General features: G+C 40.6%; 1 protein-coding gene across 1 annotated transcript; it reads right to left on the reverse strand.

The window, feature by feature from the left end:
- Positions 1-4,422: 4,422 nt before the first annotated feature.
- Positions 4,423-27,426, reverse strand: SELPLG (selectin P ligand). The gene is made up of 3 exons (XM_073582585.1): positions 27,368-27,426; positions 12,183-12,276; positions 4,423-7,913 (listed from the first exon to the last, which is right to left on the reverse strand). The coding sequence occupies exon 3, from the start codon at positions 7,906-7,908 to the stop codon at positions 6,724-6,726; it is 1,185 nt and encodes a 394-aa protein (XP_073438686.1). The 5' UTR covers positions 7,909-7,913; positions 12,183-12,276; positions 27,368-27,426; the 3' UTR covers positions 4,423-6,723.

A 27,426-nucleotide genomic window follows, 5' to 3' on the forward strand; every position in this document is an offset into this window, starting at 1 on the left:
AGAGGAGCACCACCGTCGCACCAGCCTGGGAAGAGAGGCTGCATTGCCCTGCAGCATTGGACTGGGTCCACCGCCACAGTATTTGTAACTATATTTTGACCATAAGATGCACCCCCATTTTCCCAAAAAAATTTTTGGGAAAAAAGTATGCCTTATGATCCGAAAAATACGGTAAGTCTCCATAGGTTACGTGCCAATTTGCAACTCAGAACTGATAAAGGTCTTGATTTTACAGGTGCTGAAGTGGTGTGAGGTTTGATAATGGACCCAGTGGAATACAGAGCAGTCATCAAGTTCCTTTCCTTGAAAGGCCGCACACCAAAGGAGACGAGCGATGAGATGAAAGAGGTTCATGGCATTGTTAATTCAAATGTGGTCAGACTTCAGTACCAACAGCTCCAATTCCAGGGTGACCCCACTCTGCTATTGATGAATACACCATCCAGCAAGTGGAGGTCGCCATTTTGGAAAATCGCTGCGTAACCATTCACCACCTAGTCCAAAATGTCAAGATTATTGTGGGGTCCGTGGAAAAAAATCATCCAAGACCATCTTCATATGCATAAGGTATCCGCTGTCTGGGTTCCCAGCTGCTCACATGTTTCCAGAAGCAGGAACGAGTTGAATTCTCTCAGGCTCTATTGACGATGTGCAATGTAAACCAGGAGGACTTTTTCAACTGATCACACAGGATGAAAGCTGGGTCCATCACTATAATCCTAAGACTAAAGTCCAGTCGATGCAAAGTAAGCATCATGACTGACCGCCTCCAAAGAAGGCACGTGCCCAACCCTCGGCAGGCAAGGCTATGCTCACAGTATTTTGGAACCAGCACGGAGTAGTATTGATGGATTTCCTAGCAAAGGGTACCATGATCACTATGGCATACTATGCTTCACTGCTGCGGAAATTGCGAAAAGCCATCAAAACCAAGAGATGTGGCTTGCTCACCAAAGGTGTCCGCCTTCTGCAAGACAAAGCACCAGTTCACAACTCACATGTTGCCCAAATGTAAACTTGCTCGTGTGGCTTTGAAATTTTACCGCATCCCCTTATTCACCTGACCTCGCACCATCGGACTTCCACCTCTTTCCAACAATTGAGTTATTTTTGAAGTGCAAGTATTTTCCAGATAATGAGACTCTGATTTCCAAAGTCACAGCGTAGCTTTTGGAGCAACCTGTCGACTTCTACAAGCAAGGTATTTATAGTTGCTTACAGAGATGAGAGAAGTGTGCATCCCTAGGTGGCACCTATGTAGAGAAGGACTAATAACTGCCAAGTTTCATTGCTCTCAGTCCACAGGAATCTTTAATGAACGCCCCTCGTAGAATAAGGGAAGCTGCATGGATTGATATGTAGCTTTGTGAGAAAAGATGCAGTATAATCTGTTTTTTCATTGTTTAAACTTTTGCTCTTTCAAGGATTTTTTGTCCAGTGGGCGGAGCTATCAGTGACAGACAGCTATCTCTGCTGTCAGTCTCTGATAGCACCGCCCATTGGACCGAAAATCCCAGAAAGAGCAGAGGATTAAACAGTTAAAAAACAGGTTACACAAAACAATATATCAATCTACTCAGCTCCCCCTGCTCTATAATACAACACCTGCAGATTGAACTGCATTTTCATGGTGATAGGTTCCCTCTAAGACAATCTAAAAAATATATTTAGACTATCTTATTAACACAAAGGAAGAATGCTCTGCAAGGAATTTAAGGCAATTAAGTGCTTACCTCATTGGACTCTTGACACCCCATAATATGCCCAAGGGGTTGAAGTTAAATACAATAGAAAAGTTATTTTCCATGATTATTGCAGAATAATGCAATCAGACAGACTTCATACAAGTGAATAGAAAATCTATATAGTCACAGAAGTGACAGTGGTTCTGGTTTAGCATGTCCAACCAGCTGTGTAGCTGTCCAACACAAAATACATTATTCCACATGGTTATGGTACATGATCGGAAAAACACAAATTGTATTAATCACCAACTTTAATGGATTCAAATGAAATTTGTCACCAGGTCTTGGCAACGCAATCTTAGAGCAGCATGCTGAATTATTATTATTTATTTATAAAGCACCATTGGTTCTATGGTGCTGTACATGAGAAGGGGTTACATACAGATTACTGTAGAGACAGAGCCCCTAATTCCAGCGATGTGTCACTTACTGAGCTGCTCACTGTAGTTTTAATAAACTCATTCTTTAATCAACATAGTATTTTTATGTTGAAGGGAGATTTTAAGTCCATCTAATTCAACTCATAGCCTAACAAAATAGGAATCTTGTGGGTATGATACCTTTTAATGGCTAACAAATAATAGTGAATGATGTTACAATGCAAGCTTTCAGGGGTGCTTACGTCCCTTCATCAGGCTGTATAACAAAATATTTGAAGAAACCTTATTTATATACAGTATAAAGCACAGGCAGGTGTTGTATTGTAACCCATTTACCTGTGGCCAAACATTTCTGTGATCCAGGACACAACATAGACAATATGAAAGTTGTCATTTTAAAAGGCAATTTTAAATCACAGAATCACCGCAGGGTGTGGGAACATAAATTCATTACAATCTTTGATTCTATTCACACAGGACTCAATCTGTCAGAAGGTTTTATGGCCCATTACCATATCTGAGCTATTTCCTCCAAATAGCCCTTTGATCTCACAGAACTTTCACACTACCTATCTAGTCTTACTTAATTAAGGATTCTCTCCTCAAGCTCATTGTTTGTATATTGAAATGTCCATGTATCACACCTTGCCTGTGCTTTATACTGTATATAAATAAGATTTCTTCAAACATTTTGTTATATCAGCTTGATGAAGGGACATAAGCAGTCCCGAAAGCTTGCTTTGTAACATCATTCACTATTATTTGTTAGCCATTAAAAGGTATCATACCCACAAGATTCCTATTTTATTTCTCTCACTGAGAGCACTTTAAATATTTATAACCCATAGCCTAACATGTTGATCCAGAGGAAGGCAAAAAAAACCAGGAGATTATCACTAGAGGACTAGTAAACCTGCTGCCATGTAGTCCTCAGTTTTCATGAGCTCTGTATAACACTGTCCCCTACACTGATTGGCAGCTTGTTGCCTATGCACAGTACACACAGAAAGTTGCCAACCAGTGGTGGGGTCAGAGTTATACTAGTGACTTTTATCAAAAATACAACACACAGCTCAGTAAGTGATACATCACTGGAATCAGGGCCTACATCATGCTACTCTCAGATAGGGTATGGTACATGTATTTGGGTAGGTGCTAAGGGAAAGAAGTAATACTAAGTCAAGTTTATTTTTTAAAGACTATGGACACTTCACAAATTTTTTTTCCTCCCAGCAGTATTTAACAGCCACAGGTGGATCGCGATTCCATGCGCGGCTGTTAGAGGCACATGTCAGGTGTTCAAAACAGCTGAAATGTGACGGAAAAGATGTGGGCTCAGCACCGGAGCCCACATCTTTTCCTGCACATAGCTGTTTTGAACACCTGACATGTGCCTCTCACAGTCGCGCATGGAATCACGATCCACCCGTGGCTGTTAACTTGTTAAATGCCGCTGTCAATCTCTGACAGCGGCATTTAACTGGCCCTTCCGGAAAACGCACATGAAATCCCACCAATCGGCGCCCATGTCACATGATGGGTTGGCAGGATAACCAGAGGTCTCCAGCAGACCTTTATGGTTGTCACTGCCAGATTGCTATGAACGCCGCACAGTGGTTGGTGCTCATAGCAAGTGAGCAATTCTGTTACATTCAGGCGATCTAATCATCGCCTGTATGTAGCAGAGCCGATTGGATTATGGCAGCTTCTAGTCTACCATAGAGACTATTGAAGCTTGCCAAAAGTAAAAAAAAAATGTTTTTAAAAATATTAAAAAAATAAAAAATATAAAAGTTCAAATTACCCCCCTTTCGCCTCATTCAAACTCATTCAAAATAAAACAATAAAAAACCAAAGATACACATTCGGTATTGTCACGTTCAGAATCGCTCGATCAATATAAAAAAATAAATAACCCGATCGCTAAACTGCGTAACGAGAAAAAAAGTAAAAATGCCAGAATAACGTTTTTTGGTCACCGCAACATTGCATTAAAATGCAATAAAAAAAGATTGTATCCACACCAAAATGACATCATTAAAATGTCAACTCGGCGCACAAAAAATAAGCCTTTGCTCAATCCAAGATCACGAAAAATGGAGACGCTATGGGTATCGGAAAATGGCACAATTTTTTAAAAACTTTGGAGTTATTTTTCACCACTTAGATAAAAAAGAATTAAAACCTACCACTTTTAAGTAAGCAAGGAAAAAGTGCAGTTTACCACATTTCACTTTACTGTAGGAGCAGATTATCCATGATTTTTTTAGCATTATATTACCAGGCAAACAACTGAATCTGCATCAAAACTGTGGGCTATTCCACTTACTTTTTTGCTTTAGACACATTGGATCAGTAAAAACAATTGGTTACAGATTGCACATGACATTTTTGCACAACAATTGATTACGTCTTTCTTCAAAAAATATTTACTTACTAGCTGAAGAGCCCGGCGCTGCCTGGGCATAGTAACTAACTACGGTTAGTTATAACAAATTATAATTATTATTATTATTATTATTATTATTTATTGTTATAGCGCCATTTATTCCATGGCGCTTTACATGTGAGGGGGGTATACATAAAAACAAGTACAATAATCTTAAACAATACAAGTCATAACTGGTACAGGAGGAGAGAGGACCCTGCCCGCGAGGGCTCACAATCTTCAAGGGATGGGTGATAATACAGTAGGCGAGGGTAGAGCTGGTCGTGCAGCGGTTTGGTCGATCGGTGGTTACTGCAGGTTATAGGCTTGTCGGAAGAGGTGGGTCTTCAGGCTCTTTTTGAAGGTTTCGATGGTAGGTGAGAGTCTGATATGTTGTGGTAGAGAGTTCCAGAGTAGGGGTGATGCGCGAGAGAAATCTTGTATGCGATTGTGGGAAGAGGAGATAAGAGGGGAGTAGAGAAGGAGATCTTGTGAGGATCGGAGGTTGCGTGCAGGAAAGTACCGGGAGACGAGGTCACAGATGTATGGAGGAGACAAGTTGTGGATGGCTTTGTATGTCATGGTTAGGGTTTTGTAATGGAGTCTCTGGGCAATTGGGAGCCAGTGAAGGGATTGACAGAGGGGAGAAGCTGGGGAATAGCGGGGGGACAGGTGGATTAGTCGGGCAGCAGAGTTTAGAATAGATATAATGATTATATCTATATATATATATAAATATATATAAAGCTGAGTGTAGAGCCCCGCCCACTCCGCATAGCCACATTCACTACAATATCCCACATCATCCCGTCAGCCAGAGCCACCGGACTACTACCACTAAAATCCCACATCATCCTGTCAGCCAGAGCCACTGGACTACTACCTCTAATATCCCACATCGTCCCGTCAGCCAGAGCCACCGGACTACTACCCCTAATATTGCACATCATCCCGTCAGAGCCACCGGACTACTACCCCTAATATCCCACATCATCCCGTCAGCCAGGGCCACCAGACAACTACCACTAATATCCCACATCATCCCGTCACAGACGACGGACTACTCCCCCTAATATTCCACATCATCCCATCAGCTAGAGCCACCGGACTACTACCACTAATATCCCACATCAACCCGTCAGCCAGAGCCACCGGACTACTACCACTAATATCACACATCATCCGGTCAGCCAGAGCCACCGGACTACTCCCCCTAATATCCAACATCATCCCATAAGCCAAAGCTACCGGACTACTACCACTAATATCCCACATCAATCCATCAGCCAGGGCCACCGGACTACTACCCCTAATATCCCACATCATCCCATCAGCCTGGGGTCAGAACCAGAGCGCTGAGTGGAACCGGTCCTAACTTACATACCAGGGATCCCTTTAAGAGAGGCCTGGGGTCAAAACCAAAGCCCTGGATGGATTTGCTCTGACTTCCATACCAATGATCCCTTTAAGAGGGAAGATGTGCCTACGGGATGGAGGATGTGTGATGGGGATATGGGCGGGGGGGGGATTCCTTTCTGTCTTGTGCTCTCTGCTCGTTTCAGGGAGGCAGACAATGGCTGGGAGCTTATGTTCCCGAAGATGCTAGATTTCTTCCACCATGTCAGTGTCTGCTGAGGTGTTGTCAAGTGGGAAAACTTGCTCATAGCAACCAATCACATTTCAGCTAGTTTTAACAATCTCTGGTGAAATGAGAGATGCTTAGTGATTGGTAGCAAGGAATACTGTTGCTCATAGCAACCAATCACAGCTCAGCTTCTTTTGAACAGCTCTGGTAAAATGAAAGTTGCTTCGTGATTGGTTGGTGATACACACACACACATACATATATACATTCACTTTTATATATAGAGATGATATTTATTTGCAACTCAAAAACTGCAAATCCGAGAGGAAAAAAAAATCTCAACCAAAACTAAAAGACATTCAAAGTATGGATATCACAGTGCAAGGGAGGGGTACAAGCATAACCCTTGCCACTACATGGCAGTGATCGTATCCCTTTACTAAAGAAAAGGGCAACTCATTTATAAATAGAAATGCCTAATACCCTGCTTCTTTCATGCAGTCTTCCTTTCCTCAGTGGCACTAATCTACTTAGGGATTCTAGTAGATGAGAAGAACCATGTCTTATATCAGAAGCCTTGCTGAACTAATGATCAGGAAGAAAGCTGTTGAGAGTTGTATTGTCACCATCGCTCTCTTCAATGCTGGAAGCAAAAGTTTTTAATTTTTTAGGCTTTGGTTTGTTCTGCTGGTCATTGTCGGGCATAAGAGAAGATATACACCTCATCTCTGTGTAGGTGACTGGGTGACGTAGCTTGTTTTTCTGTTTCATAGAAGAAAGTTTGGCAGCAAGGGCTATGGTTGAAATGATAAAGATGGTACATACAACAGCAAGGATTAAGATTGTAAGCATGCACTGTCTCATCATAGACTGCGTATATACTTTATCTTCTAAAGATGTGGATATATATGTTACTCCTGATGGTTTTGTAGGGGACCTAGACATGACATCGTGTTCAGTTGTTAGATCTTGCAAGATAACTGATGTGGAGGATGAGGAGGTCTTTGGTGCTTTCGGTGATGAGCTAGATGTGATGTCCTCCAACAATTTATCATTGGTGGTGCTTGTGTCTTGACTACCTTTGGAATTAATTTGGCTTACAGTGGTGGCTTTGTTAAATGTTTTACTTGTTAAAACAGGTAATTCTTCAGAAGAGGTAGGGTTTAATGGTGATTCAGTGACCAGAGTTTGTGATTGGGTAATCAATTTTCCGACCTGTGTAGTTTCATCCTCATTGAGAGCCTGTTTAGCTCCATTTGTTGTTTGCTCTAAATCAGATAACAGAGTAGTTTCATCCTCTTCAAGTTCAGCTCCATTTGTTGTTTGCTCTAAATCAGATAAAGGGGTAGTTTCATCCTCTTCAAGTTCAGCTCCTTTTGTTGGTTGCTTTAAATTAGTTAATAGGGTAGTTTCCACTTTATTCAAAATGGGCATCTTTTTAGCTTTTGCAAGAGCACTAGATGCCTCCAGACTGTATGGGGTGGTATCAGAAAGCTCTTCAGAAAGGGGTTCTGTTGGTTCAACTTTTGGAATTATTTTTTCAGCAGACTTGACATCCTCTTTTGGAGACTTCTTAACTCTTCTCAAGCGAGCTAACATGAAGTTGCCTTCATCCATTCTGTCCTGTGATTGCCATTCCCACTGTGAATTGTATGGTTTGTCTATGGTGTTATCATCATCAGTCAAAGGGGGTCCATTCCAAAGAGGAAGCTTGTAAGTAATGGCAGGAGACATCAACAAACCCAACAGTATCGTTGACAGAAAAAACATTCTTCCTGAAATATGGATTTTTAATGTTAGTCAAGTCAAATAGTTGTACAATAAAACATAGTAAAACCTGGATAACAGTTTTGGAAATATTACTTTATAAGATATGGAGTTAATATTGAACAAACCACTATACTGGACCTTTTGTTGAAAAATAAAATAAAAACAGGGATGGCAAGATAAAAAAGCCTGACGAAGGACGCTGGTTCCGCGTCGGGAGTGCCTGGCACCACCACACGGGGACTGTCACTGTACCACTAACAGGTAATATACCTCAATATCGATTTAGGCGCAGTTGTTTCTCCATCACATCTCATATTGGAGCTATATATTTATACACAGTGGAGCTATATATTTATGCACACTTGTTTTTTTTACCTCTTGTTAGATAAATACACAGATTAGCACCTTTTATATCTTTGCACCTTATTAATTATATATTAAACATCTTTTCATATAGATGCTATTAATATCATGATTTTATATCATATTAGGTTACTGTGTGAATTTTGGAGATTAATTGGGGTATTTATATTATTGTGCTGCTTATAATAACCAGTCTCATATACTGTGGTAAATTCCATTATATATATATATATATATATATATATATACTGTGGTTTTTGGTATAGTATCATACATGTGTTATATCTATATATCATATTACATCAGATTATATTTAATTAATTATGTAAATGATTTAGTAGTCCCTATGAATATTTGCAATTGATTTTAATGAATTAGTGTGCCATACTGGCACTTTTCTTTTAAATTTGCACATTGTCTGTTTTTTGCTAATTGATTTAAATAAAGGCTTTTTTATCTTGTTCAATATTGTTACCCGAATGTTACCCGAATGTTCTGCCATTCAACCACTGAGACACATCTGCGTTACGTTTAAGGTCATATTTGATGCACAATTAATTATTTTATTGGTATTTTTATGATTGTTGTACATTTTAGTATATTCCTTCAGGTGTGTCCCACTATTACTAAGATATGGAGTTGGATATTCACCATAGACCTATTTTTAGGCTATATTTGCCATGATCTAAAGAATACATGTATTTTGGAGGTGTAGTGCATAAAGCATTAGTCCTGAATACTTACCAATCAATTATGTAGTGGTTACATATTTACCAGCAGGAAGTTGCACACATATCCTCTCCTCATATTCAGGGACAACCTGTGCAGCCGCACAGGGGCCCATAGGTGAGGGGGCCCACTTTCTCTGTCTGCCACTGCTCATTGTAGTATTATTCATACTATACCCCTCGCCCATTTACTAGAACAGTGCACCCGTTCTGTCACCACTTCTGTCGCTGCTCTGATGTTGTTATGCCATGCCCTTTTATAATGCAGCCCTCTAAAAAGGACAGTCCTACCTATTTTTCCGTGACCCTTCAAGTCTCCACAACTGCAGGTTTAACAAACAGGTAATCCCTGCATGTGTTGCGGCCTTATCCGATCAGGTTCGCTCATCACTACACGTAACATGTTTTATAGCTGAACTGAAAAATGGAAGTCTATTAAAAACGTCAAGGATTCTGACATTCTAAGGAAGTATCAGGCTCAGTGAAATTGGAGGAGTGTGTGTCTCAGTTATCAAAAATGACTAACAGAAACACTGGGTTTGGTTGTTGTTTGTAGTAACCAGAGTGCTGCTTTCATTTCTTATATTGTGCTGGAGACTGGCTGCAATGGACAACAAAGCCAATGTTTGGGTTTCACCGCTGTGATAAGGGTATGCTCGTTTTGCAGATGATGGTATTTCAACTTCCTGTCATATATGTCTTTACATGGCCTACTGCTAGACTCACTACAATGTGAACAAACGCTATAGGAGCCTTCGCATGTCCGGCAAGGAGAAAATTCTTTATGGTGGTGAAGTGTATATGTGCTGTGCTTCATTCATATACAGTTATACTTAGTACATTTTAGAGTCTCAAAAGAGGATACAATTAACTGTACATCTGCAGAGCATAAGAATAAGGAAAGATTTGCAGAAATGTGACCCTTGCTCTCTCTAAAGAATTGTACTTAATGGGCAAGATGGGGCGTAAGCACATACATTATTTTAAAATGTTGGCCGGTCCAGTCCGATGAGTGTCGCGGTCCGGTCCGGCGACTCCCATCTTCTAGCGATGCTGTCCTCCTTCTTACTTCTGCCGCGGCTCCGGCGCAGGCGTACTTTATCTGCCCTGTTGAGGGCAGAATAAAGTACTGCAGTGCGCAGGCGCCAGACTCTCTGACCTTTCCCGGCGCCTGTGCACTGCAGTACTTTACTCTGCCCTCAACAGGGCAGAGAAAGTACGCCTGCGCAGGAGCCACGTCAGAAGTAAGGAGGAGGACGTCATCTCTAGAAGATGGGAGGCGCCCATCCGGACCACGACACCCACCGCACCTGCCCCCCGGTGAGTATAATCTAACTTGTTTTTCTTATCTTTCAGGTTACATGGGGGGCTTTTCTACAGCATTACAGAATGCTGTAGATAAGCCCCCGATGGCAGCAGCTCATAGGGCTAAAAATAGGTGACAGACAGATTCCCTTTAAAGGAGTTTTCTAAAATTTAAAATTTGATTGATGGGAGCACCAACTCCTGGTACCCCTGATTGGCTAGCTGAACTAAGGGGTTGTGAAGCTCCTCCACAGTGAATTATGAGCTTTAGAACTAGACGTAGCTTCAGCTATATGTATGGGGCTGGCCCTGGAAAAAAATTAGGATGGGACACTGCTGTCTCTTAATTCAGCTAAATAGTGAAGGTGCCAGCAGATACACTCAATACAGATCAATATTAACAGGCTGTTCTAAGGATTGTAAGGATGAACTTTCAATAATAAAGTTCCAACTTGAGCTGTGCAGTCCCTTAATTCACCTGACCATTGTGGGTGCCAGAAGATGGTACCTCACTGATTAACTATTAATGTTATCATTAGTTCTAATAGTTAAAGTATATGTCACCATTACTCCAACCCTATCATGTCAGACCAAATGTGAATAGTGGCGTCATGAACAGCTGTGTAAAGCCACAGTAATACACAGCAATGTACGAATGTGACATATCGACATGGTCAGAGACGGAAGAATTGTTGCCGATTTTGTGCAGATCCTGCATTACAGAATCTGCATCAAAATCTCCATGAGACACATTTCCACCAGGTCTGAACAAAGACTAAGGAAAAAAAAGTGAGAAAGACAATACGGAACTCCAAATATGCAGAAATAAAGGTGATTTCTTTTATCAAAGCAACCCAAAGCATTTAGCGTCACATTTCAGTCCAACACAACAGGCCTTTTTCAAGCAAACAAATTGCCATGGATAGGGAAAAAGTGATGTTGTATACGCCACCAGCTGGAGGGCGCCAACCAGAGCTGCAATGGTCGCATCGCATAGGTCTGCTGTCTCCCACACTGTGATCCTTCTTGAGCACCCTATTGTATGGGGTACGGAGTAAAATGGACAGTCCAATTATAATCAACATTCAATGAGTGAAATTTACCAATAAAAGTTGTTTTACAGACTGTCTAGATCTGGAAAAAGACAATAGTCAGATAATTGATCTTTCATCCATGAACTAGCTTCCTTCAAGAGGGTTCAGAGAAAGATCTTTTGCTGAGGGTCATTCAAAATATAGGTAGGCTGAGGAACAATATGGACTAAAATACGTACGGCTACATTCATCTAATGATCAGTCAGTAGACAATCGATCATTCAATGGTTGTTCAACCATTAAACTACTTTCATCTAGCGTGTATGAAAACCCTTAAGAGAAGACATAATGTGAAGAATGCCAGTCGTGGTTAAGCAACCTGCTTACAACATGTCGCTCTTGTCCTGCACTCATCCAGGAAATGATGCCTTCTGTTCTTACTGCTGATTTCGAAATTGTTAATGTCGGTAAAGTCTTTGAAAACATTTTAAGTCATGATTTCTCTTGTCAAAGGAAGTTTGAAAGATCATGCCCGAAAACCAAAAGCAACGAAACAAATAATCATTCTAGGCAAAAATAACTAAATTAATTTCACCTATTTATTAAATGTATATTAAATTGAAAGATTGAACAATGATATGCAAAATAAGCTTAACTTAATATTAGTTGTGCTAAATTGCATGGGAAGGTATAAATATATGTGAGATTCACATATATTGCAGATGACTTATTTTCAATGTCAAATTAATAGGTATAGATAGATGATAGACACAGATGGCTAGATAGATAAATACTGTAGATAGATATAGATAGATATGATCTTGGTGACCCATGAGCTTCTTACCGTAAAAATCCTTCCGTGCCTAATATACACTTTAACGCTGAAGATGATCTGGTCTTTTCTTATTCAGAAGCATTTCAGGGCTGCAGCTATGTACCTGAGGAAGACAGGAAACATAGACGAGGGTGTGGAGTCTTTAATAAATAAGGAAGAACAGGACCGCAGGCTGTGGTTTCTTGAGAGGCGGGGGTTAGTGAGAGATAGAGTGTATGTGTTATCAGAAGAAGAATACAGTTTTGTAAAAAGGAAAGGAGTGACAGATAGAGGCATAGATTAGACAGGCAGAAGCAAATGTATATTCAAAATAATAAGACATGCTATGTGACCCATGGTGTGAGCAGGGAGGATGGTTAGAAATGAGGCCGAGGACACAACTATGCAGACATGATTATACATGCTGGAAGTTACTTGCTCTCAGGCATCTCCTGCTCAACCCTAGAAACACATTGTTGGATAGTGAATCACTAAATTGATTTTATATACATTTTTAATTGCTACATCAAAATCAGCAATTAGAGTGCCATAGGGTTTTGGTATTTAAAGGAATGCCAAAGCACTGGTATTATTTGCTGCCACATTACTGCACAGGCACCGATCATATCACTTTTACATACAGTTAAATCGGATTATTTAGTGTTGACCAGTCAGTAAGCCCCCAAAAAATCCTTATCCCTAAAGAAAATTCTTTGGCATCAATCAGGCAAATTGGGCTATTTGGATGTTTATATAGCCCTATTTGCCTGATAGATGGCAAAATAATTTTCTTTTGTCAAGCACGGGCAGGGATGCTTGAATTATTTTTTAAATACTATAGATAATGATACTCTGCAGCATGCCACTTTTTCTCCATAAAGCCATACCATAGTAGCTTCCAACATAGGCTTACAACTCAGTGTTGTGATGCAGGCTGAATCCTTTCACCTTTCAGATTTGCTGAACATTGTAGATTCATTTTTGCAAAACCATTAACTTTGCGTGGAGAACATCTGTAAACTCTTAAGGGAAGCCCTTTACTGCAAACACATTACGTGCTGTTCCTGCCCATACATATTTCATCAGGTAATCAATATCTAGTCTCCAGACTCAGACCACAGCACACCATTATGCTGCAGGGTATAAAGGATTCCCTCCGTACACATGCAGATACCCAGCTCACTCTGGGGAACAAGTCCCAGGGTTTCCCCAGATGCATCATATATAGCCATTTACAGCACATTAGTCTCAGGCCTTCAACCCAAAGTGAATGAACACAGGAGCCATAGCTTCTTTCATACATTCAGAAATTATTAAAAACATCTTTGTTTCTAAAATAATTTACAAACATAATGTCATGATCCAGGACGGGGTTTTGCTTTGGCCCATCCTGATCAGACTGGGGGTTAATTGTTCCGCCTCTCTCTGGCAGAGGGCGGCTATTTAATGCTCACTGGACCTAGGTCCGGTGTCAGTTATACTCCTGCCCTCGGCTGAGTTAGTTGACCTTGTGCGTATGTGTGTCTTGTGCCTGATATCTTGCTTGCTTGTTTGGTTTTGATCCGGTTCTGTCCCTGTTACGAGTTCTGCCTGTCCCTCTTGTACTGCGCTAACTCTCGTGTATGACTCTCTGCTTGTGACCCGACGTCTCTCTGCTCGTCCCCTTGGTACCACGTCGCCCTCTTGTGTATGACCTTTGGCTTTGTCTGACTACCCGTCTGTTTGTCCCTCCTGTGCCTCGTGTGCCCGTACTGTTGTGACCTCCGTTTTGCCTGACTCTGAGTTGTTGTATGGCGTCCTGTCATATCTGAAAGCAGGACGCTAAGCCCCGCCCCCTTGCAGTCACCTGACCATAGGTCCTGTGCCAGCTTGCTAATTTCAGTGTCCGCAGATCCTGTGCCTCTTTACTTTCCGGCGCTGACTGGACCCTGACACCGATAGTTTGAAGCACGCATTGTCACCTCTGCTGCCCTGCTCCACAGGTATCTTTTAGCACTGTTTCTGTACTCAGGACATGCGCACTGGCTCTGTGAGCGAGTGTAGTGCGGTGTCTCTGACACATAAGAGATTCTGAATATTTGCACTATACTTAGTGGAATCATTCATGGAATGTGTGCCTGCCCTAGAGAAAGGGAAGGCAACTTTCTATAGGTCCAATGGTGTGGTGGGGCTGGATTTTAAATGAAATTGGGTGGCAAATCTCCCATCTGCCTCTCAATATGAAGAGGAGCTCAAGTCTGATATTTTGCTGGAGCACAAAATGAAGATATTCTCACAACATTGTACAGATTTTACAGTGTGCTTGAAATAGTAGTTCATCCACAAACATACTTTGCATCATCACAGAACCTCATGAAAAGAGCTAAATATTTAAAGCTACTGTATAGATGAGATTTTTTATTTGCATTGCCCAGATCCCACATCTGGTCCAGTCCTTCATGGCAGTCGGTCTCCAATTTCAGCCCTCGTCATTCTTGGCCCAGCGTCCAAAAGGCGGTAAGAATGCTGGGCACAGTCAAAGGGAATCTATGAGTAGGATAAACCCTTCTATGCCATATACATTGGCTTGCAGGTCATAGAAGTTGATATCTGCAATCTGATGTCTTATTCCAGTGAAATCCACATTTCTTAATATGCAAATGAGCAGTTAAGATCTCTGGGTCGGACATAGATCTCCCTGACAATCTGCCTCTAGAGCTTATTTTAAATGCTGTTTTCCCTGGGTCTTCTGAATGCATTATTCATTTTACTCATGCCGAATCGGGAAAACTTCGAATAGCACTGGGCTTTGTTATACGCTCGTGAAAGAGTACCATAATAGTATTAGAACCATCCTTTTGAGTGAGAAGATTGTAATTATGTCTCCCTCACACTAAATCCATGTCATATTAGTACAAATGCAGATTCAAGCTCCCCATGAAGATGACCACAAAGATAACAATGAAGGAAACTCCCCGTTAATGGTATCTTGGTACTTTTTGATTTATATTAAGTAAACAGATCTACCCACTATTGTTTGATGTAGTACTAAATTATCTAGCATGTTGAAGTTTATGCCCCCGTATTTTTGCTTGTATAAATGAATATCTCTGATACAGCTGAACAGATAAAACTGAATCAGTAAAATAAAAACATACCTTTTTTTAAGCATTATCTTATCATATTCTGTCATTGATAAACTCATGACTTCTAATCAGTCCCCTGGGAATCCTGTGTAATGTCTTCATGTAAGATCAGTTCTTGATTTGTCAATTGCCAATGTATTGCAAAGTTGATAGAACCACGTTGTGCGCTAAGGTGGCACACGTGGTTCGTGGACCCACTGTGCCATGGGGCCAGACTTACCTAGGAGAGGCGTAGCTAAGCAGCTACCAGGTGTTCATTGGTAGTCCCCAATACTTCAGCTGCTGATCACAGGGATCAGATATGCAGACATGGATATGGACTTTGGCTCTGTTTAGACTACTAGTTTCTGGATCCTCTGGCAGAACTGTTACTGACACAGACACGTCTCTGGCTCCGCTCAGATCACTTGGTTCAGGATCACTGCAGAACGGTTACTGACACAGAGACTAAAACAGGGGTGATTCGGAGACTAGCTGCAGCAGTCTGGATATTGATTCAGTGACTGGCAGCTCACAGACCGGGAGATGACATTCAGGCACTGGCCGGACAAGGACCAGCAACTTCAGGTTCAGGACTGGCAACACAAGGACCAGGGACTTCGGGGTTCAGGATACTGGCCACACCAGATCCAGGGGACCTCACAGCTCACTGGTAGACTACAAACTACTACAAAAAACTTGAGGTTTGCCTCTCTATCTGGACACCTCACATCCATGAATTGGCTGGTTCCTTATTGTGCCTCCTGATGAACCGTGTGGACGGGGAAACGCGTTGAGGCTGGAAGCTAAGTTTGGGTTAACCCCCAGCTGTTTCTATAATTTTTTTTTTGGCAATAGGTATCATCCATTGCCTTCTATGGGAACCAATATGGATATAATTCTGATGTTCCTTTATTGAACCACGCTATTTTTTTTACCTCTAGTCTGTGCTTGTCTGATTTTACTGCAGAGATTTTTTTTTTTGGCTTTATTTGATAATGCATATGGAATCTATGTTTTCTGTAGTCTATTAATACCCAAAAAGACAAGATTGCCACTATCTACTGGTAGTCTATGGAATCTATATTTTCTGTAGTCTATTAATACCCAAAAAGACAAGACTTGCTAGTATCTATTGGTTATACAAGAGGTTTCTCTATGTTTACATGTAATAGCCTGTCTTTTATATATTGTACATTAATAGCCTGTGTATTATATTAAGCACTATCTTTCATCTCTTTTATTTACTTATTGTTTTCCCACCTGTAGTTTATAAGGGTCATTTAGGGCGAGTCTGAGACAGCCGCCGCCGAGTGGGGGCGCCAAATCGTATCTTTTAGGGTGCCAACCTCCACTGTCAGGAAGGGATAGCAGGCTAGTGTAGGGCTATCGTAAGTTATTATTGTATAGCGTTTGTTAATTGTGTTGTTGCACTAGGGGGGTGTTTTTTACCTCAATTTATTAAAGTTTCATATTTTTAAAGGGATTATATGATTGCACTTTAGACTACAAACTACCTAATGAAGTTTTGTTGCTTGTCCCCTTCCTATTGGGGAGGGTGCCTTTTAACCCCTTTCCGACATCGGACGTAATAGTACGCCGATGTCGGACTCCCTCTCTTTGATGTGGGCTCCGGCGGTGAGCCCACATCTTTCCCGGCACATGTTGAACAGCTGACAAGTGCCTGGATCCACCTGCAGTTATTAACCCGTTAAATACCGCTGTCAAAATGTTAACAGGGGCACTTAACATGCGCTTCCGGCATTCGCGCTGAAAATCTGCCCACCAGTGACCTCCATCACGTGATTGCAGGTCACCGGTGGGTTGGCATGACAATCGGACGTCTCCTGGTTATCATTGCCGGCTTGCTGTGAGCTCCGCCCAGTGGTCAGCGCTCATAGCAAGTGAGTAATTCAGCTACATATAGGCGATCTGATCATCGCCTGTATGTAGCAGAGCTGATAGGGTTATGGCAGCTTCTAGTCTCCCATGTAGATAACAGAGGAATGAACACATATCCCATATATACAGGTGTATATTATATTCCCTGTGCTTTATAGGTGGGGAATGAACATGAAATATATGTAGATAATAGGGGAATGAACACATATCCCATATAAACAGGTGTATATTATATTCCCTGAGCTTTATAGGTGGGGAATAAACACGTAATATATGTAGATCATAGAATCATAGAATCATAGAATCGTAGAGTTGGAAGGGACCTCCTGGGCCATCTGGTACAACCCCCTGCTCAAAGCAGGATTCGCTAAATCATCCCAGTCAGATGTCTGTCCAGCCTCTGTTTGAAGACTTCCATTGAAGGAGAACTCACCACTTCCCGTGGCAGCCTGTTCCACTCACTGATTACTCTAACTGTCAAAAAGTTTTTTCTAATATCTAATCTGTGTCTCCTCCCATTCAGTTTCATCCCATTGCTTCTTGTCTTTCCTTGTGCAAATGAGAATAAAGTTGATCCTTCTACAATATGACAGCCCTTTAGATATTTGTAGACAGCTATTAAGTCTCCACTCAGTCTTCTCTTTTGCAAACGAAACATTCCCAAATCCTGCAACCTTTCCTCATAAGACAGGGTTTGCAGACCAGTCACCATTCTGGTCGTTCTTTTCTGAACTTGCTCCAGTTTGTTGATGTCTTTTTTAAAATGTGGTGCGCAAAACTGGACACAATATTCCAGATGAGGTCTGACCAAAGAGGAGTAGAGGAAAATTATGACTTCACGTGATCTAGACTGTATGCTTCTGTTAATACATCCTAGAATTGCATTTGCCTTTTTTGCTGCTGCATCACACTGTTGACTCATATTCAGTCTGTGATCTATTAGTATACTCAAGTCTTTTTCACATGTGCTGTCACTTAGCCCTATTCCTCCCATTCTGTATATGATTTTTTCATTTTTATTGCCCAGATGTAGTACTTTGCATTTCTCCCTGTTAAAAACCATTCTGTTAGTTGCTGCCCACTTCTCCAGTTTATTTATATCTTTTTGAATCTTCTCTCTCTCTTCTCTCGTATTAGCTATCCCTCCTAGCTTTGTGTCATCAGCAAATTTAATCAGTTTACCCTCAATTCCTTCATCTAAATCGTTGATAAAGATGTTGAACAATACAGGGCCCAGGACAGAGCCCTGTGTTACCCCACTTGAGACATTCTTCCAACTGGATGTGCAGCCATTTACGACCACTCTTTGGGTCCGATCACTAAGCCAGTTATGAATCCACCTAACAGTTGCCTTGTCCATTCCATACTTAGTCATTTTTTCAATAAGGATTGTATGAGAGACTTTGTCAAATGCTTTGCTGAAGTCAAGATATACTATATCTACAGCATTTCCTTGATCCACCCAATCAGTGATTCCGTCATAGAAGGAAATTAAGTTAGTCTGACCTGACTTATTAGTTACAAACCCATGCTGACTCTGTTTAATCACTTCATTCTTATCCAGGTATTGACATACATGTTGTTTAATAATTTGTTCAAAGATCTTTCCTGGTATAGAAGTCAGACTCACCGGCCTATAGTTGCCTGGTCCACCTTCTTCCCCTTTTTGAAGATAGGAACAACATTTGCTCTTCTCCAGTCTTCTGGCACTTCTCCTGTTCTCCAAGAATTTTCAAAGATTATGGAGAGGGGTTCAAAAATTTCTTCTGCTATCTCCTTCAGTACTCTGGGGTGTAATTCATCTGGACCTGGAGACTTGAATTCATTTAGGTTAGCTAAGTGTTTCCTCACTATCTTTCTGTTTATAGATATCCTGGATTCTTCTTTTCCCTTAATAGGACAGTGAAGAACAGTTGATGTTATATTTCCTTTCTGAGAGAAAACAGTTGCAAAATAGGAATTTAAAAGTTCAGCCTTCTCAACATCCTGTCTTACCATTTCATCATTTTTATGCTGTAAAAATCCTATAGCATCTTTGACTTTTCTTTTACTTTTGACATATCCCCAAAATCTTTTATTATTGCTTTTGACATCTCTTGCAAGCCTCAATTCATTTTCAGCTTTAGATAATGTGATTTGTGCCCTGCAGGTTCTGCAGACAGCATTATATTCTTCTTTAGATATGCCTCCCTCTTTCCATTTTATAAACATTTTTTTCTTCCTTTTTAGCATGTGCTTAAGTTCTGTGTTCATCCATCCTGGTTTCCTTAAATGCTTCCTATTCTTCCATCTTTTCGGAATTGTTAACAACTGTGCTTTGAGAATTTCATTTTTCAAGATTTCCCATCCTTCCTGGACATGTTTGTCTTTAAGGATATCCAGCCATTGGATCCCTCCAATTCTCTTTCTGAATCCCTTAAAATCTGCCTTTCTGAAATCTAACCTTGACGCCTGAGTCTTCACAGGTCTTCCGCCTCTAGTTATCCAAAATTCTAAAATAGCATGGTCGCTACCTCCTAGGGTCCCTGCCACTTTTACCTCCTCAACCATTTCCTCCCTGTTTATAAGGATTAGATCCAAGGTAGCAGTTCCCCTTGTTTTCTCCCCTACCTTTTGGAAGATAAAGTTGTCAGCAAGAGAGGATAAGAATTTCCTTGACCTGTTAGTTTTGCCTGAGAGAGATTCCCAACAAATGTCTGGATAGTTGAAATCTCCCATGACAACTATGTCATATTTTTTGGAGAACTTGGCCATTTGATGCATAAAGAGTTCATCCATGTCTTCAGCTTGCACAGGCGGCCTGTAGTAAATGCCTACAATGGTGTCCTTTCCATTGTTCTGTCCTTGTATTCTTACCCAAACAGTTTCCACAGAACTCCCAGTCTCTGAAGCTTCAATCTCTGTGCAGATATACGCGTTTCTAACATACAATGTGACACCTCCTCCTCGTTTATCAAGTCTGTTTCTTGCAAATAAGTTGTATCCTTCTAGTCTTGTATTCCAATCATGTGTATTGTCCCACCAAGTTTCAGTGATTCCAATGACATCATATTTCTTTTCCTGTGTTAGTAGTTCCAATTCTCCTTGTTTGTTGCCCATGCTTTGTGCATTAGTATAGAAACATTTTAGTTTGTGATTGGTTTCTCTTTCTCCAATATTTTTATTAATTAGATTCTTTTGTCTTTGTTCTTCCTTTCCACTTCTAATAGCAGAGTTCTCAATAGCATTTGTCAGGTGTATGGCTTTTTCTGGTCTTTTGCTTCCTTTCCCACGTTGTTCTAGTTTAAAGCTCTCCTTACATGTGTAGCAAGGCGACTTCCAAATACATGTTTTCCAGTCTTCGTAAGGTGCACCCCATCTCTAGCAAGTAGTCCATCGTATAAGTAATTCACTCCGTGATCCAGAAATCCAAATCTTTGCTGACGGCACCATCGACGTATCCAGTTGTTCACCTGCAGAATCTTATTCCACCTCCTTGTTCCATGGCCATCCACTGGGAGGATGGAAGAGAAGACCACCTGCGCTCCCAGTTCTTTCACTTTCTTGCCTAAGTCTTCAAAGTCTCTGCAGATGGTTTCCAGGTCATTTCTTGCGGTGTCATTTGTCCCCACATGTAGTAGCAGGAATGGGTAGTCATCTGTAGGTCTGAAGAGTCCTGATATCCTGTCAGACACATCTTTAATTTTTGCACCTGGAAGACAGCACATTTCTCTTGAAGTTATATCCGGTCTGCAAATAGCGGCCTCTGTTCCTCTCAACAGGGAATCCCCATTGACCACCACTCTCCGTTTCTTCTTCACAACGTTTTTCTTTCTCCATCCAGGAGGACTCTGAAGGCGTACAAGGTTGCTGTTTGTGGGCAAAGTCTTATAATAGGTGAGATAATAGGATAATGAACACAGATCCCATATAAACAAGTGTATATTATATTCCCTGAGCTTTATAGGTGAGGAATGAAGATGAAATATATGTAGATAATAGGGGAATGAACACATATCCCATATAAACAGGTGTATATTATATTCCCTGAGCTTTATAGGTGAGGAATGAAGATGAAATATATGTAGATAATAGGGGAATGAACACATATCCCATATAAACAAGTGTATATTATATTCCCTGAGCTTTATAGGTGGGGAATGAACATGGAATATATGTAGAGAATAGAGGCATGAACACATATCCCATATAAACAGGTGTATATTATTATATTTGAAGAGAGAAGGAAGATCCGGCACTGGAGACTTAATAAAATCCACGATAAGTTTTATTCACATAATTTCATGATAAAACCATAAAGGGGAAAACAGACCCCCCACGCCTGACGCGTTTCGAACCTTACACCAGGTTCTTCCTCAGAGATTCCCCACCTATCTTCTATATTATTATATTACCTGAGCTTTATAGGTGAGGAATGAACATGAAATATGTGCAGATAATAGGAGAATGAACACATATCCCATATAAACAGGTGTATATTATATTCCCTGAGCTTTATAGGTGGGGAATAAACATAAAATATATGTAGATAATATAGGAATGAACACATATCCCATATAAACAGGTGTATATTATATGCCCTGAGTTTTATAGGTGGTGAATGAACATGATATATGTGTAGATAATAGGAGAATGAACACATATCCCATGTAAACAGGTGTATATTATATGCCCTGAGCTTTATAGGTGGTGAATGGACATGATACAGTTGTGGCCAAAAGTATTGACACCCCTGCAATTCTGTCAGATAATACTCAGTTTCTTCCTGAAAATGATTGCAAACACAAATTCTTTGGTATTATTACCTTCATTTAATTTGTCTTAAATGAAAAAACACAAAAAGAATTGTCCTAAAGCCAAATTGGATATAATTCCACACCAAACATAAAAAAGAGGGTGGACAAAAGTATTGGCACTGTTCGAAAAATCATGTGATGCTTCTCCAATTTGTGTAATTAACAGCACCTGTAACTTACCTGTGGCACCTAACAGGTGTTGGCAATAACTAAATCACACTTGCAGCCAGTTGACATGGATTAAAGCTGACTCAACCTCTGTCCTGTGTCCTTGTGTGTACCAAATTGAGCATGGAGAAAAGAAAGAAGACCAAAGAACTGTCTGAGGACTTGAGAAACCAAATTGTGAGGAAGCATGAGCAATCTCAAGGCTACAAGTCCATCTCCAAAGACCAGAATGTTCCTGTGTCTACCGTGCGCAGTGTCATCAAGAAGTGTAAAGCCCATGGCACTGTGGCTAACCTCCCTAGATGTGGACAGAAAAGAAAAATTGATAAGAGATTTCAACGCAAGATTGTGCGGATGTTGGATAAAGAACCTCGACTAACATCCAAACAAGTTCAAGCTGCCCTGCAGTCCGAGGGTACAACAGTGTCAACCCGTACTATCCGTCGGCGTCTGAATGAAAAGGGACTGTATGGTAGGAGACCCAGGAAGACCCCACTTCTTACCCCGAGACATAAAAAAGCCAAAACTTACCTGAAAAAGCCTAAAACGTTTTGGAAGAATGTTCTCTGGTCAGATGAGACAAAAGTAGTGCTTTTTGGGCAAAGGCATCAACATAGAGTTTACAGGAGAAAAAAAGAGGCATTCAAAGAAAAAAACACGGTCCCTACGGTCAAACATGGCGGAGGTTCCCTGATGTTTTACGGTTGCTTTGCTGCCTCTGGCACTGGACTGCTTGACCGTGTGCATGGCATTATGAAGTCAGAAGACTACCAACAAATTTGGCAGCATAATGTAGGGCCCAGTGTGAGAAAGCTGGGTCTTCCTCAGAGGTCATGGGTCTTCCAGCAGGACAATGACCCAAAGCACACTTCAAAAAGCACTAGAAAATGGTTTGAGAGAAAGCACAGAGACTTCTAAGGTGGCCAGCAATGAGTCCAGACCTGAATCCCACAGAACACCTGTGGAGAGATCTAAAAATGGCAGTTTGGAGAAGGCACCCTTCTAATATCAGGGACCTGGAGCAGTTTGCCAAAGAAGAATGGTCTAAAATTCCAGCAGAGCATTGTAAGAAACTCATTGATGGTTACCGGAAGCGGTTGGTCGCAGTTATTTTGGCTAAAGGTTGTGCAACCAAGTATTAGGCTGAGGGTGCCAATACTTTTGTCTGGCCCATTTTTGGAGTTTTGTGTGAAATGATCAATGTTTTGCTTTTTGCTTCATTCTCTTTTGTGTTTTTGCATTTAAGACAAATTAAATGAAAATAATAATAACAAAGAATTTGTGTTTGCAATCATTTTCAGGAAGAAACTGAGTATTATCTGACAGAATTGCAGGGGTGTCAATACTTTTGGCCACAACTGTATATGTGTAGATAATAGGAGAATGAACACATATCCCATGTAAACAGGTTTATATTATATTCCCTGAGCTTTATAGGTGGGGAGTGAACATGAAGTATATGTAGATAATAGAGGAATGAAGACATATCCCATATAAACAGGTGTATATTATATGCCCTGAGCTTTATAGGTGGGGATTAAACATGAAATATATGCAGATAATAGAGGAAAGAACACATATCCCATATAAACAGCTGTATATTATATTGCCTGCGCTTTATAGGTGGGGAATGAACATGAAATATATGTAGATAATAGGAAAATGAACACATATCCAATATAAACAGGTGTATATTATATTCCCTGAGCTTTATAGGTGGGGAATGAAAATGAAATATATATAGATAATAGGAGAATTAATACATATCCTATATAAACAGGTGTATATTATATTACCTGAGCTTTGTAGGTCGGGAATGAATATGGAATATATGTAGATAGAAGAGGAATGAACACAGATCCCATATATACAGGTGTAAATAATATTCCCTGTGCTTTATAGGTGGGGAATAAACATGAAATATAAGTAGATAATAGGAGAATGAACACATATCCCATATAAACAGCTGTAAATTATATTCCCTGTGCTTTAAAGGTGGGGATAAACATGAAATATATGTAGACAATAGGATAATGAACACATATTCCATTTAAACAGGTGTATATTATATTCTCTGAGCTTTATAGGTGGGGAATGAACATGAAATATATGTAGATAATAGGAGAATGAACACATATCCTATATAATCTATGTCATGATCCAAGACGGGGTTATTCCTTTACTGTCCTGGTCAGGTCAGAGTTAATTTAATTTTCCTCTCTCTGGTTCAGGGGTGGCTATTTAGTGATGGTATTTCCTGGGTACGGTGTCGGTGATACTTCCGTTCGCTCGGCTAGAGCAGCTGACCCAAGTTACTCTGCTATAATTGTTGTTCCTCTATATGTGTGATCCTTACTGTGTATGACCCTGTGTGTTCCATGACTTGTGCTTCCATCTTCCATTTTGGTATCGTTCAGTCCTCTCTGGTTTCCTGACCCCTCGGCTCGCCCCTTACTACGCTACAGTCTTGTCCTCTGGTTTTATTCTCCCGTTTGGCTTCTAATCCCCGGCTCACGTCTGTCTATGCTCGCGTCTCCGGATCACACGCTCCCATCTGGTGTTTGACCCTCTGGCTCGGCTCTGACAGCATCCTGTTTTCTCCCTTTCTGTACCGCAGCCTCAATCGGCTTCAGTCCTCCCTTTTGCTTGCTGGCTCCACCCCCATCGTCTCTCCTGGCACCGCACTCCCAGCTAGGCCTCGATCCCGCTCACACTTCACATTGCGTCGTCTACTCGACCTTTCTGCTGGTCTGCATCCTCTGTCTGTCCTGCAGTGCCCCTTAGGCAAAACCCCCTGTGACACCAGCAGCGCATCAACACAATCTACATATATTTCATGCTCATTCCCCACCTATCACACTCAGGGAATATAATATACACCTGTCTATATGGGATATGTGTTCATTCCCCTATTATCTACATATATTTCATGTTCATTCCCCACCTATCAAGCTCAGGGAATATAATATACACCTGTTTATATGGGATATGTGTTCATGCTCCTATTATCTACATGTATTTCATCTTCATTCCCCACCTATAAAGCACAGGGAATATAATATACACCTGTTTATATGGGATATGTGTTCATTCCACTATTAGCTACATATACAGCTCTGACAAAACTAAGAGACCACGTTCATTTTGTGTGATTTTTCTCTCTATAGGTATATTTTTGAGTAAAATGTAAATTGTTCTTTTTGTCTAAAAACTTCTGACATGTTTTCGAATTCCCAAGCAATAAATTTTGTGTTTTTCTTCTGACAAGGAAAAATAGTCAAAATAAAAAAAAAACCCCAGTGCTTTCAGACCTCAAATAATGAATAGAAAGCAAGTTCATAATCATTTAGAAACAACAATAATAATGATTAACTCAGGAAGAGTTCAGAAATCAATATTTTGTGGAATAACCATGATTTTTAAAAACAGCTTTCATGCGTCTTGGCATGCTTTCCACCAGTCTTTCACACTGCTTCTGGTGCAAATATTTAAGCAGTTCTTTGTTTGATGGCTTGTGACTATCTATCATCCTCTTGACTACATTCCAGGGGTTTTCAAAGGGGTTCAGGTCTGGAGAATGGGCTGCCCATGACAGGGATTTGAATGTTTTGGTCTCTTAATTTTTGCCAGAGCTGTATATCATGTTTACTCTCAATATATAAAGCTCAGGGAATATAATATACACCTGCTTATATGGAATATGTGTTCATTCCCCTATTATATAAGAATTTCTTATGTTCATTCCCATCCTATAAAGCTCAAGAAATATAATATACACCAGTCTATATGGGATATGTGTTCATTCTCCTATTATCTACATATATTACATGTTCATTCCCCACCTATAAAGCACAGGGAATATAATTTACACCTGTTTATATGGGATATGTGTTCATTCCCCTATTATCTACACATATTACATGTTCATTCCCCACCTATAAAGCACAGGGAATATAATTTACACCTGCTTATATGGGATATGTGCTCATTCATCTATTATCTACGTATATTTCATCTTATTTCCCCACCTATAAAGCTCAGGGAATATAATATACACCTGTTTATATGGGATATGTGTTCATTCCCCTATTATCTACACATATTACATGTTCATTCCCCACCTATAAAGCTCAGAGAATATAACATACACCTGTTTATAGGGGACATTCATCTATTATCTACATATACTTCATGTTCATTACCCACCTACCAAGCACAGGGAATATAATATACACCTGTTTATATGGGATATGTGCTCATTGCTCTATTATCTACGTATATTTCATCTTAATTCCCCACCTATAAAGCTCAGGGAATATAATGTGCACCTGTTTTATGGGATATGTGTTCATTGCTTTATTATCTGCATATATTTCATGTTCATTCCCCACCTATAAAGCTCAGGGAATATAATATAAACTTGTTTATATAGGATATGTGTTCATTCATCTATTATCTACATATATTTCATGTTCATTATCCACCTACCAAGCCCAGGAATATAATATACACCTGTTTATATAGGATATCTGTTCATTTATCTATTATCTACATATATTTCATGTTCATTATCCACCTACCAAGCCCAGGAATATAATATACACCTGTTTATATGGGATATGTGCTCATTGCTCTATTATCTACATATATTTTATATTCATTCCCCACTTATAAAGCACAGGGAATATAATATACACCTGTGTACATGGGATATACGTTCATTCCTCTATTATCTACATATATGTCATGTTCATTCCCCACGTATAAAGCTCAGGGAACATAATATACGCCTGTTTATATTGGATATGTGTTCACGCCCCTATTATCTACATATATTTCATGTTCATTCCCCACCTATAATGCTCAGGGAATATAATATACACCTGTTTTTATGGCATATGTGTCCATTCCTCTATTATCTACATATAGTTCATGTTCATTCCTCACCTAAATAGCTCAGGAAATGTAATATGCACCTGTTTCAGGCCCGGATTGGTAATATAACCAACCGGGCATTTTCCCGCTGGGCCGCTGTCATGTGGGCCGCGGGCAGAAGCGCCTGATCATCTGGCCACTTGCCAGCTGATGCGGCCACTGGTCTGGCTGTTGCTCCTGCCGCCGACCCTTTGCTGGCACGGCGGTTATAGTTTCCAACCCTCCCGCACTGCAGGGAGATAAACCGCCACGCCCCCCCACGCACCCCATCCTCGCCGTAGCATGAGACCTCCCCCCAGCAGCCACTCACAGCGTCGCTTGCCTGCTCTCTTCTCTGTTCACAGGACCTGTGATGAGGTCACAGGAGGG

The sequence above is a fragment of the Dendrobates tinctorius genome, unplaced genomic scaffold (assembly GCF_039654945.1).
Source record: "Dendrobates tinctorius isolate UK_male_01 unplaced genomic scaffold, ASM3965494v1 ptg000073l, whole genome shotgun sequence".
Taxonomy (NCBI): domain Eukaryota; kingdom Metazoa; phylum Chordata; class Amphibia; order Anura; family Dendrobatidae; genus Dendrobates; species Dendrobates tinctorius.

Excerpts from the sequence above, each read along its gene's own strand:
- SELPLG (XM_073582585.1), bottom strand. The coding sequence starts at position 7,908 with ATGTTTTTTCTGTCAACGATACTGTTGGGTTTGTTGATGTCTCCTGCC.